General features: G+C 38.1%; 1 protein-coding gene across 2 annotated transcripts in view; it reads right to left on the minus strand.

Annotated features, from left to right (window-relative positions):
* Positions 1-12,479: 12,479 nt before the first annotated feature.
* PROSER1 (proline and serine rich 1) overlaps positions 12,480-14,619 on the minus strand; it is a 28,508-nt gene continuing 26,368 nt past the window's right edge. For both annotated transcript variants that reach the window (XM_003806910.5, XM_034936617.3), the window contains 2 exons: positions 14,415-14,565; positions 12,480-13,819 (listed from right to left, as the gene is read on the minus strand). In XM_003806910.5, coding sequence (XP_003806958.2) covers positions 13,697-13,819; positions 14,415-14,565 — 274 coding nt within the window. In that variant the 3' untranslated portion in view covers positions 12,480-13,696. The remainder of the gene's footprint in view (positions 13,820-14,414; positions 14,566-14,619) is intronic.

Consider the following 14,619-nt stretch of genomic DNA (forward strand, 5'->3'; position numbering starts at 1 on the left):
CAGCTCACTGCAACCTCGACCTGCCAGGCTCAAGCAATCTTCCTACCTCAGCCTCTTCAACAGCTGGGAATCCAGGTGCACACCACCATACCTGGCTAATGTTTAATTTTTTTTTTTTTTTAGAGATGGGGCCTCACTATGTTGCCCAGGCTGGTCTCAAACTCTGGCCTCAAATGATCCTTCAGCCTTGGTCTCCCAAACTGCCAGGATTGTAGATATGAGCCACCATGCCCGGCTCTTTCATTTTTGTATTGTCTGTGCTCACTTTTGCACTGCACCCATGGATTTGAGTAGTTGTGACACAGACCATACAAGCTGTAAGGCCTAAAATATTTACTGTTTGTCCCTTCACAAAAAAAGTTTGCTGACCCCTGCCTTGCACTATACATTTCCATGAGGAGAGTGACTTGGTCTAACATTTCCATTGCATCTGCAACAATTAGAACAACGTGGGCACATGGTTGATGTTCAACAATACTTGCTGAATGAATGAATATATAAATCACAGATGAAAACAGCTCTCAAATGGCAAAGCTCTTTCTCAAATCCAGATCCTCAGGATCCTGTACTAGGATTCCTTCTTTCATCAGACCGCATAGAACCACAGACAATTTTGTGGTTATTCCAATACTAAGAACACCAATTTTCCAATTTTCTGATGTTCATTTCTCTCATATCAATATCCCAAATATATCTTGTTTTTCTTTTGTATACCATTATATTTATTGTATGGCATTTATTATATTATATTGTATTATTTTGTGAAAACAGTAGAAAAAAATCTCTAATCTCTCCCTGGCCTTCTTGTCTTTTCTGGTTTTTCTTCTGCCAACCACCTAGTTATTTCCTTCTTAGCAACTTCATCTTAAAACTTTTCTCAGATTCCAGCCTGGGCAACATGGTAAAACCCCATCTCTACTAAAAATACAAAAATTAACCAGGCAGGTGGCATGCACCTATAGTCCTAGCTAGACTGGAGGTTGAAGTGGGAAGATTGATTGAGCTTGGGAAGCAGAGGTTACAGTGAGTCAAGATGGCTCCACTGCACTCCAGCCTGGGTGACACAGCAAGACCCCAACTCAAAAAAGAAAAAAACAAAAGTAAAAAGTTTTCCAGGTTATGGGTTATTTATACCAACTACTTGATAATCTTGATTGCCTTTTCCACAAACTCAAATTGTGGAAATAACTACTATGGCTGTCATCCACAGTTTGTAATTGCAATAATTAATACAGAGTATTAGAAATTTAGGAAAGGAGACCAGAACACAGATTAAAACAGACATGCATAATGTGTGCACAGAGTCAGCAACTGTCTGCTCTAGGATAGTTTCCTCTGCACCTCCCTTAAACATCCTCGCTTACAGCTCCAAGTAGAAATGTTGCTGGAGGCACAGTGGGCAGGAGAGAAGGCTCTGGGCTCATACTGCCCAGATATAAAGAAAACTTTGCTCTGTCATGAACTAGTGTGTGACATTGGGTAAGCTATTTAACCTCTGTGTTTTATTTTTCTCATCTGTAAAATGGGGATGGTAATATAATATTTACCAAACAGAGTTGCCTGTATGAGAATCTTATGAAAATTACATGTAAAATATTCAGAATAATGACTAACATTAATAAATGGTAACTATTATTCCCATGAATGGAAGCTGGGCTGTATTTCTAAGGACTGAGTTAACTTCTCTCTACAATGGCAATATTGGGCTAATTTTCACAATGTCTCCCTTGTCCCCTAATTTCAAGTGAAAGGAAGACTGATAGAGATTGATTTGGTATGTCCATACATTTATCAACTCTCTTCTCTCTCTGATCTAATGCTACCTTAAAAACTCGAGGCCCATTCCTGGTCTGTATTGTCATATAATTTCCATCCCGTTTCTTCTGGCCTCTACTTTATCACCATGTCATCATCACTTTGTAACTAACCTCTCATGGAAAGAGCAACAGAAAAACTTCCTGTTTCCATCATTTCTCCCGACTTAAGCCAAAGACAATCTTTGCCTGGAACTGAAAGCCCCTTTCCCTTTGAGTCAGGTGCTTCTCCAGAGTCATGCAGCAAAGTGTTCTGGAGGTGCTAGTTTAGCTTATTTCTAAATACGTTTTCTCTTAATATTAGCCAAATACCATTTATGCTAGCACTGCCAGTCACTGAGATGGAAGGTTCAAAACAACAGAAACAATAATTATTCCCTGGGAGCCGCTACAAAGAGCCTCAAGAGTGCTTGCTATGGTCCATCCCTTTGGAAGATGACTAAGCAACTGTTTTTCTTTTTCCTAAAGAAAGTTTCAAATGTCTCAGCCTAGAAAGCAAGAAGGGTTTCAGCAAGCAATGAGCACCTACGACAAACTGAATCCTCATAGCAGGGCCTCAGGAAATGAAACATGAGCTCATTTTCAAGTTTCCTACTTCTTTTTCTGTAAAATATAAATTAGTAAGCCCAGTGGATGAATTATTATTATCTGCGGACGTTCTTTCACTTATCATGGGAAAGGAGGATACGGGAATTTCTGGAAGATGCTTCAGATGAAGACTTTTCAGTGTTTCTGCATTTTCATTTTATCAATTTCTGCACTAGTGAAAGTACTGAGATGAGGACAGCTTTTTATTTTATTTATTTATTTATTTATTTATTTATTTATTTATTTATTTATTTATTTTGAGATGGAGTCTCTCTGTCACCCAGCCTGGAGTGCAGTGGTGCAATCTCGGCTCACTGCAACCTCCGCTCCCCCTGCGCCAGGGGTCAAGCGATTCTCTGATGCCTCAGCCTCCCAAGTAGCTGGGATTACAGGCATGTGCCACCATGCCCAGCTAAGTTTTGTGTTTTTAGTAGAGATGGGGTTTTGCCATGTTGCCCAGGCTCGTCTTGAACTCCAGGCCTCAAGCGATCCACCCAACTCAGACTTCCAAAGTGCTGGGATTACAGGCATGAGCCAATGACCCTGGCTGAAGACAGCTATGCTTTTAAAAGGCCTAATTCTATTCCCACTCTTGACATACAGGATATGTGTCCTTAAGTATGTATATATTTTTTTCCCTGAATGTTCACCTTATAGCACAAACCCTCTCTTGAGACAATCCTTTCTAGACTTCCACCTGTTTCCTTTCCTAAGCTTCTGGTTTCAGACATCACCCACCATCCTTTCTTGCTAAGATGTATCCAGGTGTTCCAGGATGGTGGCTGCTCTCTTAAGAAAACATGCCCTTTTCTTTAAATTGAAGTTCTCTGATCTCTTTAACTGTTTTACGAATATACATCATACATTCTAACTTATCCATTCTCATTTATTCAATTCTTGAATTCCCACTTTATTTTTTTCTTTTTTTTTTTGAGATGGAGTCTCGCTCTGTCACCTAGGCTGGAGTGCAGTGGCCCAATCTCGGCCCACTGCAACCTCTGCCTTCCTGGTTCAAGCAATTCCCCTGCCTCAGCCTCCCAAGTAGCTGGGATTACAGACGCACGCCGCCACGCCCGGCTAATTTTTATGTATTTTTAGTAGAGACGGGGTTTCACCATGTTGGCCAGACTGGTCTCTAACTCCTGACCTCAGGCAATCCACCCACCTCGGCCTCCCAAAGTGCTGGGATTACAGGCGTGAGCCACGCCCTGCCGAATTCTCACATTTTTAAATGAGAAATTCGGTCTCCAAATCTGTAAAGATATTTATAGTGATAACTCCCCAAGCTGCAAATCTGGCTTATACCTCTCTTCAGAATAATAAATATTTTTAACTATCAGCTGATGAAACATCTCTATCTGGACGTCCCCCAGTTAAATATTCTATACGTTAGAACGAAATCTATTGAATTAAGGCATTTGTATTATGGAATACTGTTGATATATTTAAAATGTATGTATTTGCTGAATAAAGTAAACAACCATCAATATACCACACAACAGCACCACTAGAATATTACCAATACCATTGAAACTACTTGCATATTCCTCCTGGGTCTCCTCCTCACCTCTCTAAAACCGTAATTTATAATTTTGTTGATTATTCTCTTGCTTTTAAAATAGAACTTTTTAAATTATATATTTACATTTCTAAAACACTTATGATTTAGTTTTGCTTTTGCCTTTTTAAAAAATACCCATGTAGGCTGGGGGCGGTGGCTCATGCCTGTAATCCCACCACTTTGGGAGGCCGAGGCGGGCGGATCATGAGGTCAGGAGATCGAGACCATCCTGGCCAACATGGTGAAACCTCGTCTCTACTAAAAATACAGGAATTAGCTGGGCATGGTGATGTGTGCCTGTAATCCCAGCTACTCAGGAGGCTGAGGCAAGAGAATCACTTGAACCAGGGAGTCAGAGGTTGCAGTGAGCCAAGATTTTGCCACTGCACTCCAGCCTGGCAACAGAGTGAGACTCCATCTCAAAAAAAAAAAAAAAAAACTCATGAGTGCTCTGCAATTTCCTTTGACATTCCATATTATGTTGCAGGAAGCTATTGCTCTTTAATTTTTAGCGCTATTTAAGACATCGAAGTGTAAATGGGCCATAGTTCACTTATTTATTTGGATACTTTTAGGTTTTCATTATTACAAATGATACTATCATGAATGTTTTGTGCATATCTTCTGGTTGTGTATACATGCAAGAGTTTCTCTAAGGCCCTAAAATCCAGATATATACATCTGGAAATGACACTGTTATATTTTATGTTCAACTTTACAAGATTATTGTAAACAACTTTGTAAAAATATTTTCCAAAGTAGTTTATGTCAATTTAATCTTACTAGTCGTGTACAAGTATTCCTTTTGTTCCAAATCATTGACGGCACTTGTTCATACTTGACTATCTGGTCAGTGTGAAATAGTATTTCATTATAATCTGATTTTAGATTTCCCAGAGTTTTAATAAGGCAGAACAAGTTACACATGGTTATTTACAATTTGTGTTTTCTCCTTTGTGAGTTGCACATACATGCCCTTTGCTCCTATTTTGGGCTTCTTGCAAATTTAATAAGTAGTCTTCATGTATACTTGCTATATACACGTCGAGTACTTCTTATCCAAAATGCTTAGGACTTAGAAGTGTTTCAGATTTTGGATTTTAGAATATTTGAGTACACATGAGTTATCTTGGGGGTTGGCACCCAAATCTAAGCATTCAATTCATTTATGTTTCATATACGCCTTATACACATAGCCCGAAGGCAACTTTGTACAAGACTTAATAATTTTATATGGAACGAAGTTTGTGTACATTGAACTCATGTGGACAGTCTGTGGTTTTTTGGCATGATCATCATTCTTGACTGAATTTCTACGCTACCAATAAGCAATCATTTTCTTATGCTTATTCACACATAAGTACTTAACAATAAAAGCTATGACACCCCGTTAACACAGTGAACAAATAATTTGTGTAGCAGCACAGTAGCATCACCAGAATACCTGGCTCAGCTGTTAAACAGCAGCAACAACAAGCAAACGACGGCAGGCTTTCAACCTCTAGCTATGATGCTGGGTTTGTGTTTTGATTAAAAGGCTACAATAGACTGTATTTTATTTTTTTTAGGTGGGAAGAAACATCAGAAGCGTGGGTCCTCCAGGGATGAGGAGTCATCCTGCTGGAAGGCCTTTTAAACGATTTCCTCCAGAGTCATCTGCCTCATTAACAGTTTTTGTCTTAGATGTCTCTCTTGGATTTTATAAACTTACATTATTTCCTGTTCTGTTATAAATGCATGCTGCTCTACTCCTTCACTAAGCCCATCACACATTTTCATCATGTTGTCTAGAGGCACTTTTTTGCAGTATTAACAACATCATCTTCATCATCACTAATATCACGATAACCTTGATTCAAAATCATTTTGGCTATTTCACAATCCATCAATGAATAAACAACTGGAGCCTCATTATTGAAGGTACAAACTTCTTTAATATCAATTTCTTCCAGTTTATTGATAGACTCTGAAATAATTTTTTTTGCATATATAAGGAGGTCAGACTTTTTTTTTCTCATTTGACATGTGGAATCCTTCAAAGTCTCCATCTTGTTCGTCACCTTCATTGAATGTAGTCACAGGCCAGAGGCTGTGCCAGGCATGTACCACTGTGGCCTTAGTTCTGTGTTTCAAGAGAATGCAACAGCATATATGGTATCTGTCATGATAAAACCATGTTGAAAACCTTCCACACGCATAGCCTCCATTCACTGCTGCTAGCATACTGGTCCAGAAAGTGTTTTCATTTTCACTCTTCGTTTATCTAAGAATGCTCTGGTCACATAGCTAATGAGTTAATGAAGTCACATTTTGGGGAAAGTACATGACATAAACATTTTTGACGAGAATTTCATTTGGAGAATGAGCAGAATAGCTATCAAGGAATAAAAAATTCTTGTGGTCATCATCCAGCCTAGCTTCCTTGCAGTGAGCAAGAGCTGCTGATATAAAATGTCTGTGAAGCCAGTCAGAAAAGCAGTCCCTGATTGTCCATGACTTTTTTTTTTTTGTCAGAATAATAGACAGGTAAGAAATTAATTTCTTGGAAACAGCCAGGGATGCAGGCTTTTGCCTATCACAGCAAGTGTACCCTTATGTGTGTCTGCTGCATTAGCATATCCCAGCACAGATATTCTGTCCTTGGCATCCTTAATGCCTGTAGGGGCTGCCTCATCAGCTGTAGTCAGTGTCTTTCCAGGGCAATAAGGACAAAACAGTGATGTTCATCAGCAGCATAGGCTTGTTTTGGCATCAGATTTTGATCGGTGATGACCCTGACAAACTCATTAATGAATTTCTTCACTGACCTGTGACCAGTAGATGCCTTATCACCACAAAGGTTTAAAAATGCAATGCCATGTCTTGTGTTAAATTTCTGCAACCAGCCTGTCACGTATTCATGGTTCCCGTCAATTTTCAGTTTATCATGATCAATCTTTGCTTGTTTCATGATCAGCATACCATTAAGCAACATATGTTTACTGTAACACTGATGAATCAACTCTTCCAATACACAATTGAGATCTTCATTTTTAGCTGTATGTAGTGTTTTTCTATTTTTGATTCACTTCTGTTCATCACCTTTAGCATAGAACTTCAACAGTTTATCCTTCTGTTTCTGCAGATCATATATGGTGGTCATTCCAATGACATACTCTTCTGAAAGATATACCACACTTATGCCACTGTCCACTTCCTCCAACAGCTTGGTTTTCTATCAAACTATAGATAAACATAAGTGCTTCCTTATTTTCTTATTACTTATAAGGGTGTCTACAGGTCTTTTTGACATTTTTATGGTATCTTTACACCACAGAGCAGAGAATAAGTGAGTCATGTCCACAGGACTTGGCTTCCTGTGGGGCATGATGGAGAGCCTGCCTTCAGTGTGTCTGGCCTGCACATGTGCTATTTTTATCACCCTTTGTGGGTATGTTTGAGTGGGGACTCAGGATGCATGGAAAAGATAACATCGTAGCTGAAAAAGGCTGGGAAGGTCTTTTTCCCCTTGCGGATGCTGAATAAACTGCATTGTGTGACTGGATTCTGACTGTGACCTGTCCATGAGACCAGGTGTGAAAGAGTGCACTTATGGTGTCATGTTGGTGCTCAAAGTTTTGGATTTTGGAGTGTTTCAGATTTCAGATTTTCTGATTTTTGGATTAGGAATATTCAACCTGTATATAAATATATGCACACCTACACAATGTGTGGGCATGTATATACACTTTATACATTATATGTACTTATGAATATTTGATACTTGACAGCACATAAGTGGCAAATATATTTTTCCAGTTGTCACTTATTTTTTCACCTTTTTAATGATGTGTTTGATATCAAATATATAAAATTTCAATATATTTAATGCCTGGTGTGCCTTGTTTAAAAATCCTTCCCTTCCTAAGGTCTTGAAGACTGAAATATCAAGCCTTGATAATTAGTGGAGAAAGTCCTTCTGCTTTATTCATTCTCTTCAGAAGAATTTTGGCTATTTTTCATCCTCTGGTCACCCATACATTTTAGAATAAGTTCATAAAACTTATTTAAAACGTTGGGATTTTGATTGGAATGGTGTGAAATTTGGAGACTGAGAGATTTTATATTCTAAGGCTATGATTCATAAATATGATCACTGTGTATTCTCCATTTAAGTAGGTTTTCTTTTTTTTTTTTTTTTTCTTGAGATAGAGTCTTGCTCTGTTGCCCAGGCTGGAGTGCAATGGCACAATCTCGGCTCACTGCAAGCTCCGCCTCCCGGGTTCCCACCATTCTCCTGCCTCAGCCTCCCAAGTAGCTGGGACTACAGGCCCCTGCCACCATGCCCGGCTAATTTTTTTTTGTATTTTTTAGTAGAGACGGGGTTTCACCGTGTTAGCCAAGATGGTCTAGATCTCCTGACCTTGTGATCCGCCCGCCTCAGCCTCCCAAAGTGCTGGCATTACAGGCGTGAGCCACTGCACCTGGCCTAAGTAGGTTTCCTTTAATGATGCTTATGAAGTTTAAAAACAATTTCACCATAAAATTATTACTCATCTTTTGTAGGATTTGTTACTAGGTGACATGTCACTGTTTTCTTCTTTTGAAAAGAGCGTACTAGCCAGGCATGATGGCTCATGCCTGTAATCTCAGCACTTTGGGAGGACAAGGTGGGTGGATTGCCTGAGCCCAGGATTTCAAGACTAGCCTGGGCAACATGGCAAAACCATTTCTCTACAAAAAATACAAAAATAAATAAATAAATAAAATTAGTCAGCCATGGTGGTGTGCACCTGTAGTGCCAGCTACTCAAGAGGCTGAGGTGGGAAGATTACCTGACCCAGGGAGGTCCAGGCTGCAGTGAGCTGTGATCACTTCACTACACTCCAGCCTAGGTGACAGAGGGAGACTCTGCCTCAAAAAAGAAAAACCAAAACTAAAAGAAAAGAGCATGGTATTGATACTGTTGCTCATGTTTGAAAATGCAACTGACCTTTGAATATAATGAATCTGAATCTCACTAAGCTTTATTAATTCAAATAATTTGTCACCTCTGAATATTGTCTGCTTTATATATCTTCCTTTCCAATCCTTACACTTTTTACTTTTTTTGTACCTTACTACACTTGCTACGATGTCTGATACAATGCTGAATTACTTTCCTTGATTGACATCTGCTTTTAAAGGGGTATTTCTAGCATTTCATAGTTAAAAATAAAGTATGCCATAAATACTTTCATAGATTTCTTTTACTTGGAAGTTTTTTTTAACTTAGTTTGCAAAGAGTTTTTTTTTATTTTTTAGCCATTATGGTGGTTGAATTTTATCAAATGTTTAATGTTTTTGATGCATAGACCAAGAATGTTTTTTCTCTACGTGGCAAATTGCACTTTTAGATTTCCTAATGTTGTTTTACCCTTGCACTCCTGAAACAAACACAACTTGATCATGGTCTGTCATCTTTTTAAAAAAAAAAAAATGCTCTACTTGTATTGCTAATAATTTATGGTTTTGTACTATTCTCTTGAGTAAGCTTGACATGTATTTTTTATTTTTCATACTATTCTTGTCTGAGTTTTGGTATCATGGTTAAGCTGGTCTTTAAGAATGACTTGAGGGGTCATATAGTCATATATAGTCAATAGAAAGAGTCAATAGTCATACATAGTCAATAGAAAGAGGAGTGTCTTTCTACTGGAAGAGTTTGTATGTCCTTAAAATGGCCCATCCCTGAAAGTTCAGGACTCAGAAAAGCCTTCCAACACTGCTTCCTTTCCATTTACAAGTGTTGAGATTCTAATATAGGAGGTCCTCATATAACATCCTTTTGTTCCACATTGTTTTATTGTAAGATGAGTGGCTGGGGCCTCTGTCTGCATGGTTTGCATTCTCCCCACATCTGTCTCCACATACTCTGGTTTCTTCCACATCCTAAGGTGCCTGTTAGGTTTTCTCGTGTGTCTAGGTTGTCCCAGTCTGAGTGAGCATTGGTGTGTGAGTGTGCCCTGGGATGGGATGGTGTCCTGTCCAGGATGGGTCCCTGCCTTGCATCCTGAGCTGCAGGGATCAGCTCCAGCCACCAGTGACCCTGAACTGGAATAAGTGCGTTGGAAAATCAATGAATACAAATTGTTAAATAAAGGTTTGTAAAGTCCACGATAATCATACAAATGCATGACAATAAATGATGTGGTGCCTAAGCGCTCAGAGAGCCTGCCATGTTTCTGATTGTTTTTGAACTCCGCGGTGGTAGGAGGTGTTCCTGACAATTTTCTTTGTAAAGGATACGTACGCACATTCCTTGACTTAGCCCACCACCATGACCACCGCTAGTCACTGACGAAAAATTGGGTAATTATCTAGTCTTTATTACTTTCTTAAATGTATGTTTAGGTCACATTTATTTCAATGTTTAATTAGAAGTGTTCTGGGTCTTTATTTAGACATTTGGTGTAGTTTTTGTGGCCAGAAACATTCCACAGGAACTTAATTTTGCTTACGTCAATTAGCCTATGGTAAAATTGGTTTGATTATACTGTTTCTCTTAGTCGCAGTTTCCAAAAACCTATTGATGATCCAAATGAAGACTTACCGTACAGGAAAGCCTAATTAACGTCTTACCGTGTGCTTATTTCTTACACGTGTCTGTGCCTTTCTTCTTGTCTTTTGGATGTTTTTGTTTATTCCAATTACCCTCTCTACAAATTAGGAGTGATAAACACCACTGACTTTTAGCTCTTACCATAAAATTTTGTCAGAGATACTTAAAAACTTACTATCCTAATGCCTCATCTGAATAAAAGGATCTTGGGGATGTTAAAACTAAATATGGCCTGAGAGGGACTCCGTACTTCTGTATTTGAGTCCTTCTGAATGAACTGTAATCTAGCTTGTCAGACAAAATTGAAAACTTAATTTAGGAGTATGCGCCTGTAACAGGAACTGAATCTTGGCCAATCTCAGCGGCCATACTTCAACCACTGCTAAGTGTTCGAATTGTGTTCAAATAAGGCACCAACCTGCAAGCAATCCAGCTGTTTCTTTATCTCACTGGCGATTTCTGTACATCGTTTCCTTTTTTTTGGTTTATAAATCTTCTTCCACCACGTGGCTGCACTTGAGTCTCTGTGAATCTGCTGTGATTCTGGGGGCTGCCCAATTTGCGCATCATTCATTGCTCAATTAAACTCCTTTAAATTTAATTTGGCTGGAGTTTTTATCAGGGACAATTTGGATTACCCTTCCCAACTTACTTGCTAATGTTCAATATTTAGCCTTGTAACTGACCAAATTAGATACTGTTTGCCAATATGTTGTGTCACCTCTAAAAAACAACAAAAATGTGAAGTCCTCATTAAATTTGGAGTTCTTTTCTACAATTCTGACACCAACTATATTTTATAAATATATAAACTAATCTGGCAAATCAAATGGTGAGGCTTAAAGTTCATCAATTATATGAATTAACTAACAGCTTTTGCAAACCTTAAACACACTACTGGCCTTCACATAAAGGGGATAGAGAGGAACACAATCTTCATAATCTTCATTTTTGGGTTTCTCCAATAACCTCTAATCCAACCTCCATGCTGCCACCTAAGTGATTTTTCTAAAGCACTCCAATACGTTTCCAAACTAACCACAGAACAAATCCCCAGGTCTTTGGCATGTTTTAAAGGTCTTTCATGATCAGGTACCTCTCTTGCTTTTCATCCTCAAACTACCATGCTCCATCCACATATATTATATTGCTATGCTATTGTCATACTTTGTGCCTTTATAAATCATATAATTCTTACTCATTCTTTAAGACTTTAATGTCACTGATAAATCTTTCTAGACTCTCTCAGGTAGTAAGATACTCCCCTCACTTCTTGTGTTGTCTTAGCACTTGGTAGTAGAAGTATTCATAGTAGATGCTTGATTCAGATTTACCACTTTTTATGTGACTTACATCTTGGATTCTTTAGTGAATTAGGTTACTTATCCCACATAGTTGGGAAACATATATATAAAACTAGCCTCTACGAATTAGTGCAAGGATTCTAAAAACATTCACTTTTATATATACCTTTGAATGGCCAATTATGTGTGAGGCCAGGGATCTATAAGATGAATAGGATATAGCTCCTCTTTTCAAGGGGCTCATAGGATAGCAGAAATACACCTTGTTGTGGCATCACATTGTATCAAGACTACTCATTCAATAATTATTTTCTGAATGGTCAACATATATAAAAAACACAATATAATCTTAAAAGAAGTTTTATGGGTATAGATTTGAGAAAAACAAATGGCAACTTCCAGCAACTGGTATCAGATTAAACTATAGCTTACATTCTGTGTTTAAAGACATAAATCAGTCTGTTCATATGTTGGTTATAACTTTTACATTAAGATATCATTTAAACGAATGAGCAATCAGTAGTATAAACAGAGTTACAACTAAATTTGGATAAAAATGTTCAATATATTAACTCTAGCACGTATACAAAATTAGAAAGCCTATCCAAGCACTTAGTAAAACACACAGAATATTTGTCATATCCATAAAGTTTATTTTAAAAAACTGTTAAAAACTAACCATACAGGTTTATTAATATACTTAAAAAGTTTGTTCCCTATGTTGAAGTAAAATACATTAGCAACATCTTCCGGACACCATCTTTATAAAAGTAAAACTTCTAGATCCTGAAATGTACTACAGTAGAGTCTATAGTTTACACTTTTAATCACAGATTGGAATTCATTCTCCTTACTCCCCTACCTCCCACATGTGGCAGTTATTACTCCAAAATTAATGACATTCGCTCATGTTATACTACCACAGATCCTTAAATAGAGTACATACTGCATAATTACTAACAGAGCCAGTCTTCTCTATTTGTTGTCACATATTTCATATAAGCATTTGACTTAAAGTACAAATAGAAATACTACATCCCATAATTGTAAACATTCACCAGGAGCTCCTATAGCACAGTAAGTAACAGAGGTGGCCCAAGAGTCAGTCAAGTGTTCTTCACTCACTGGATACTGCTGAGATTAGGAAAACTGTTTTGAAGGCAAATTATCCTAAGTCTTACTTGTATTTCTATAAGGATGCAGTTCTGGATATATACTTTCAGTTGAAAACACCTGAAAGTCATTCTGTAGTCTACATTAAGCACCACTTTCACTTACCTGAAATATTTTGAGTTAAATTCAGCAGTATGTACGGTTGTTAATATCAGAAATTAAGAATAACTGTGGGTCTCAAGTTCCCTTTTGTGGATACATACAGAGTACTGAGTTCCCACTGATGCTAATAGGAACCGCTCATGCATACCAAGGGTAGTAACTCCCCCAGGGCCACATGCAACCCCCAAGTCTGAGGCACAACTATTACTCCTGCCAGTGGATGCTATACAAGCATATTTAAGGCTGTATTCGGCTATAAAGAGTTCAATCTACTCTTTAATATTCCTTCTATGTAGATCACATACACAATTCAAAATTTTATAGGACAGGTGAAAAGTCTCCAAACACTTTTTAAATACCATTCTCCATACAATTTATTGTCAGCATATTTACAAAGGGGAGTGTTCACACTTTAAAATGCAACCACAATTTTCAAATTGTTGTCACAATTTCTCCAGGATTACCCTCATTCTCATTTTCCGACTTTTGGCCAGCTTCACATTTGTCAGATTGTTCATTGCAGTTCTTAGGCAATTCTGATGTTGCTCTGAAGGAGAATAAAAGTTAAAAGTATTCACTGCCACCCACTCTGGGACAGGCTTGGTTGCAAAGAAAATGGTGTTCCTGGCGCTGAAGGATAACTAGGAAACCCATCAGGCTGAGCTGGATAGCTTTCCAGAGCCGAAGCTGAATGGACCTGATGGAAAGAAGAGCGTGTGGTTTAGCAGAGTGCCAAGTTCATTCAAGCCTGCGCTTGCTTCTACCCATGCCACACAGAGATATTCAGAATAGGAAAGAAAGACGAGACAAAACTCTGAGGCACCATAAAGTCTGCTCAGTCACCTAAAATTTTTAAGAAAATGTTCAAATTTCTTCAGGTGAAGGAGATGCATAGAATTGTCATTAAAATATTTAATATTCTCTCAAAAGTCAATAGGTTTTCTACAGATAATGTGCTTTAATGGTCAATCATTAAGCTTGAATTACAGAAGACAAGTTAACATTTAACTGTCATCAATAGATTCTTAAATTTTATCAAGTAAAATCTATAAGCAGGAAGGAAAAACAATTCATACAGATGACTATATCCTACCACCTCTGTTACTCTCCTGAAAGAAGACAAGCAAAATTTGCAAATTTGGAGAGAACTAATCATCATCAAATCTCTATGCATTCTGCTAAGAGCCATTTTTTGCCAATGTTGGGATATCGCAAATGATACTGCAATGTTATCACTACAGAAGTTAGTTATACATGTTACCATGTAATTTATGCCAGCCATTGCTGCTTACCTGCTGTAACAATGCTGACTGTGCAGCCGCATTATGCTGTAATTCTTGCAAGGATGATTGTGAAGGATTCTGAGGAAACCCAGGGATACCCGGGAGGGACAAAAGGCCTGGAAAAACAGAACTGCCTGCAGCTTGAAGTCCAGATGATAAACTAAAACATTGACAAAAAAACAAGTTAACTGCAGACAAGACATAAAAGCTACTG

The sequence above is a fragment of the Pan paniscus genome, chromosome 14 (assembly GCF_029289425.2).
Source record: "Pan paniscus chromosome 14, NHGRI_mPanPan1-v2.0_pri, whole genome shotgun sequence".
In the NCBI taxonomy this organism is placed as follows: Eukaryota; Metazoa; Chordata; class Mammalia; order Primates; family Hominidae; genus Pan; species Pan paniscus.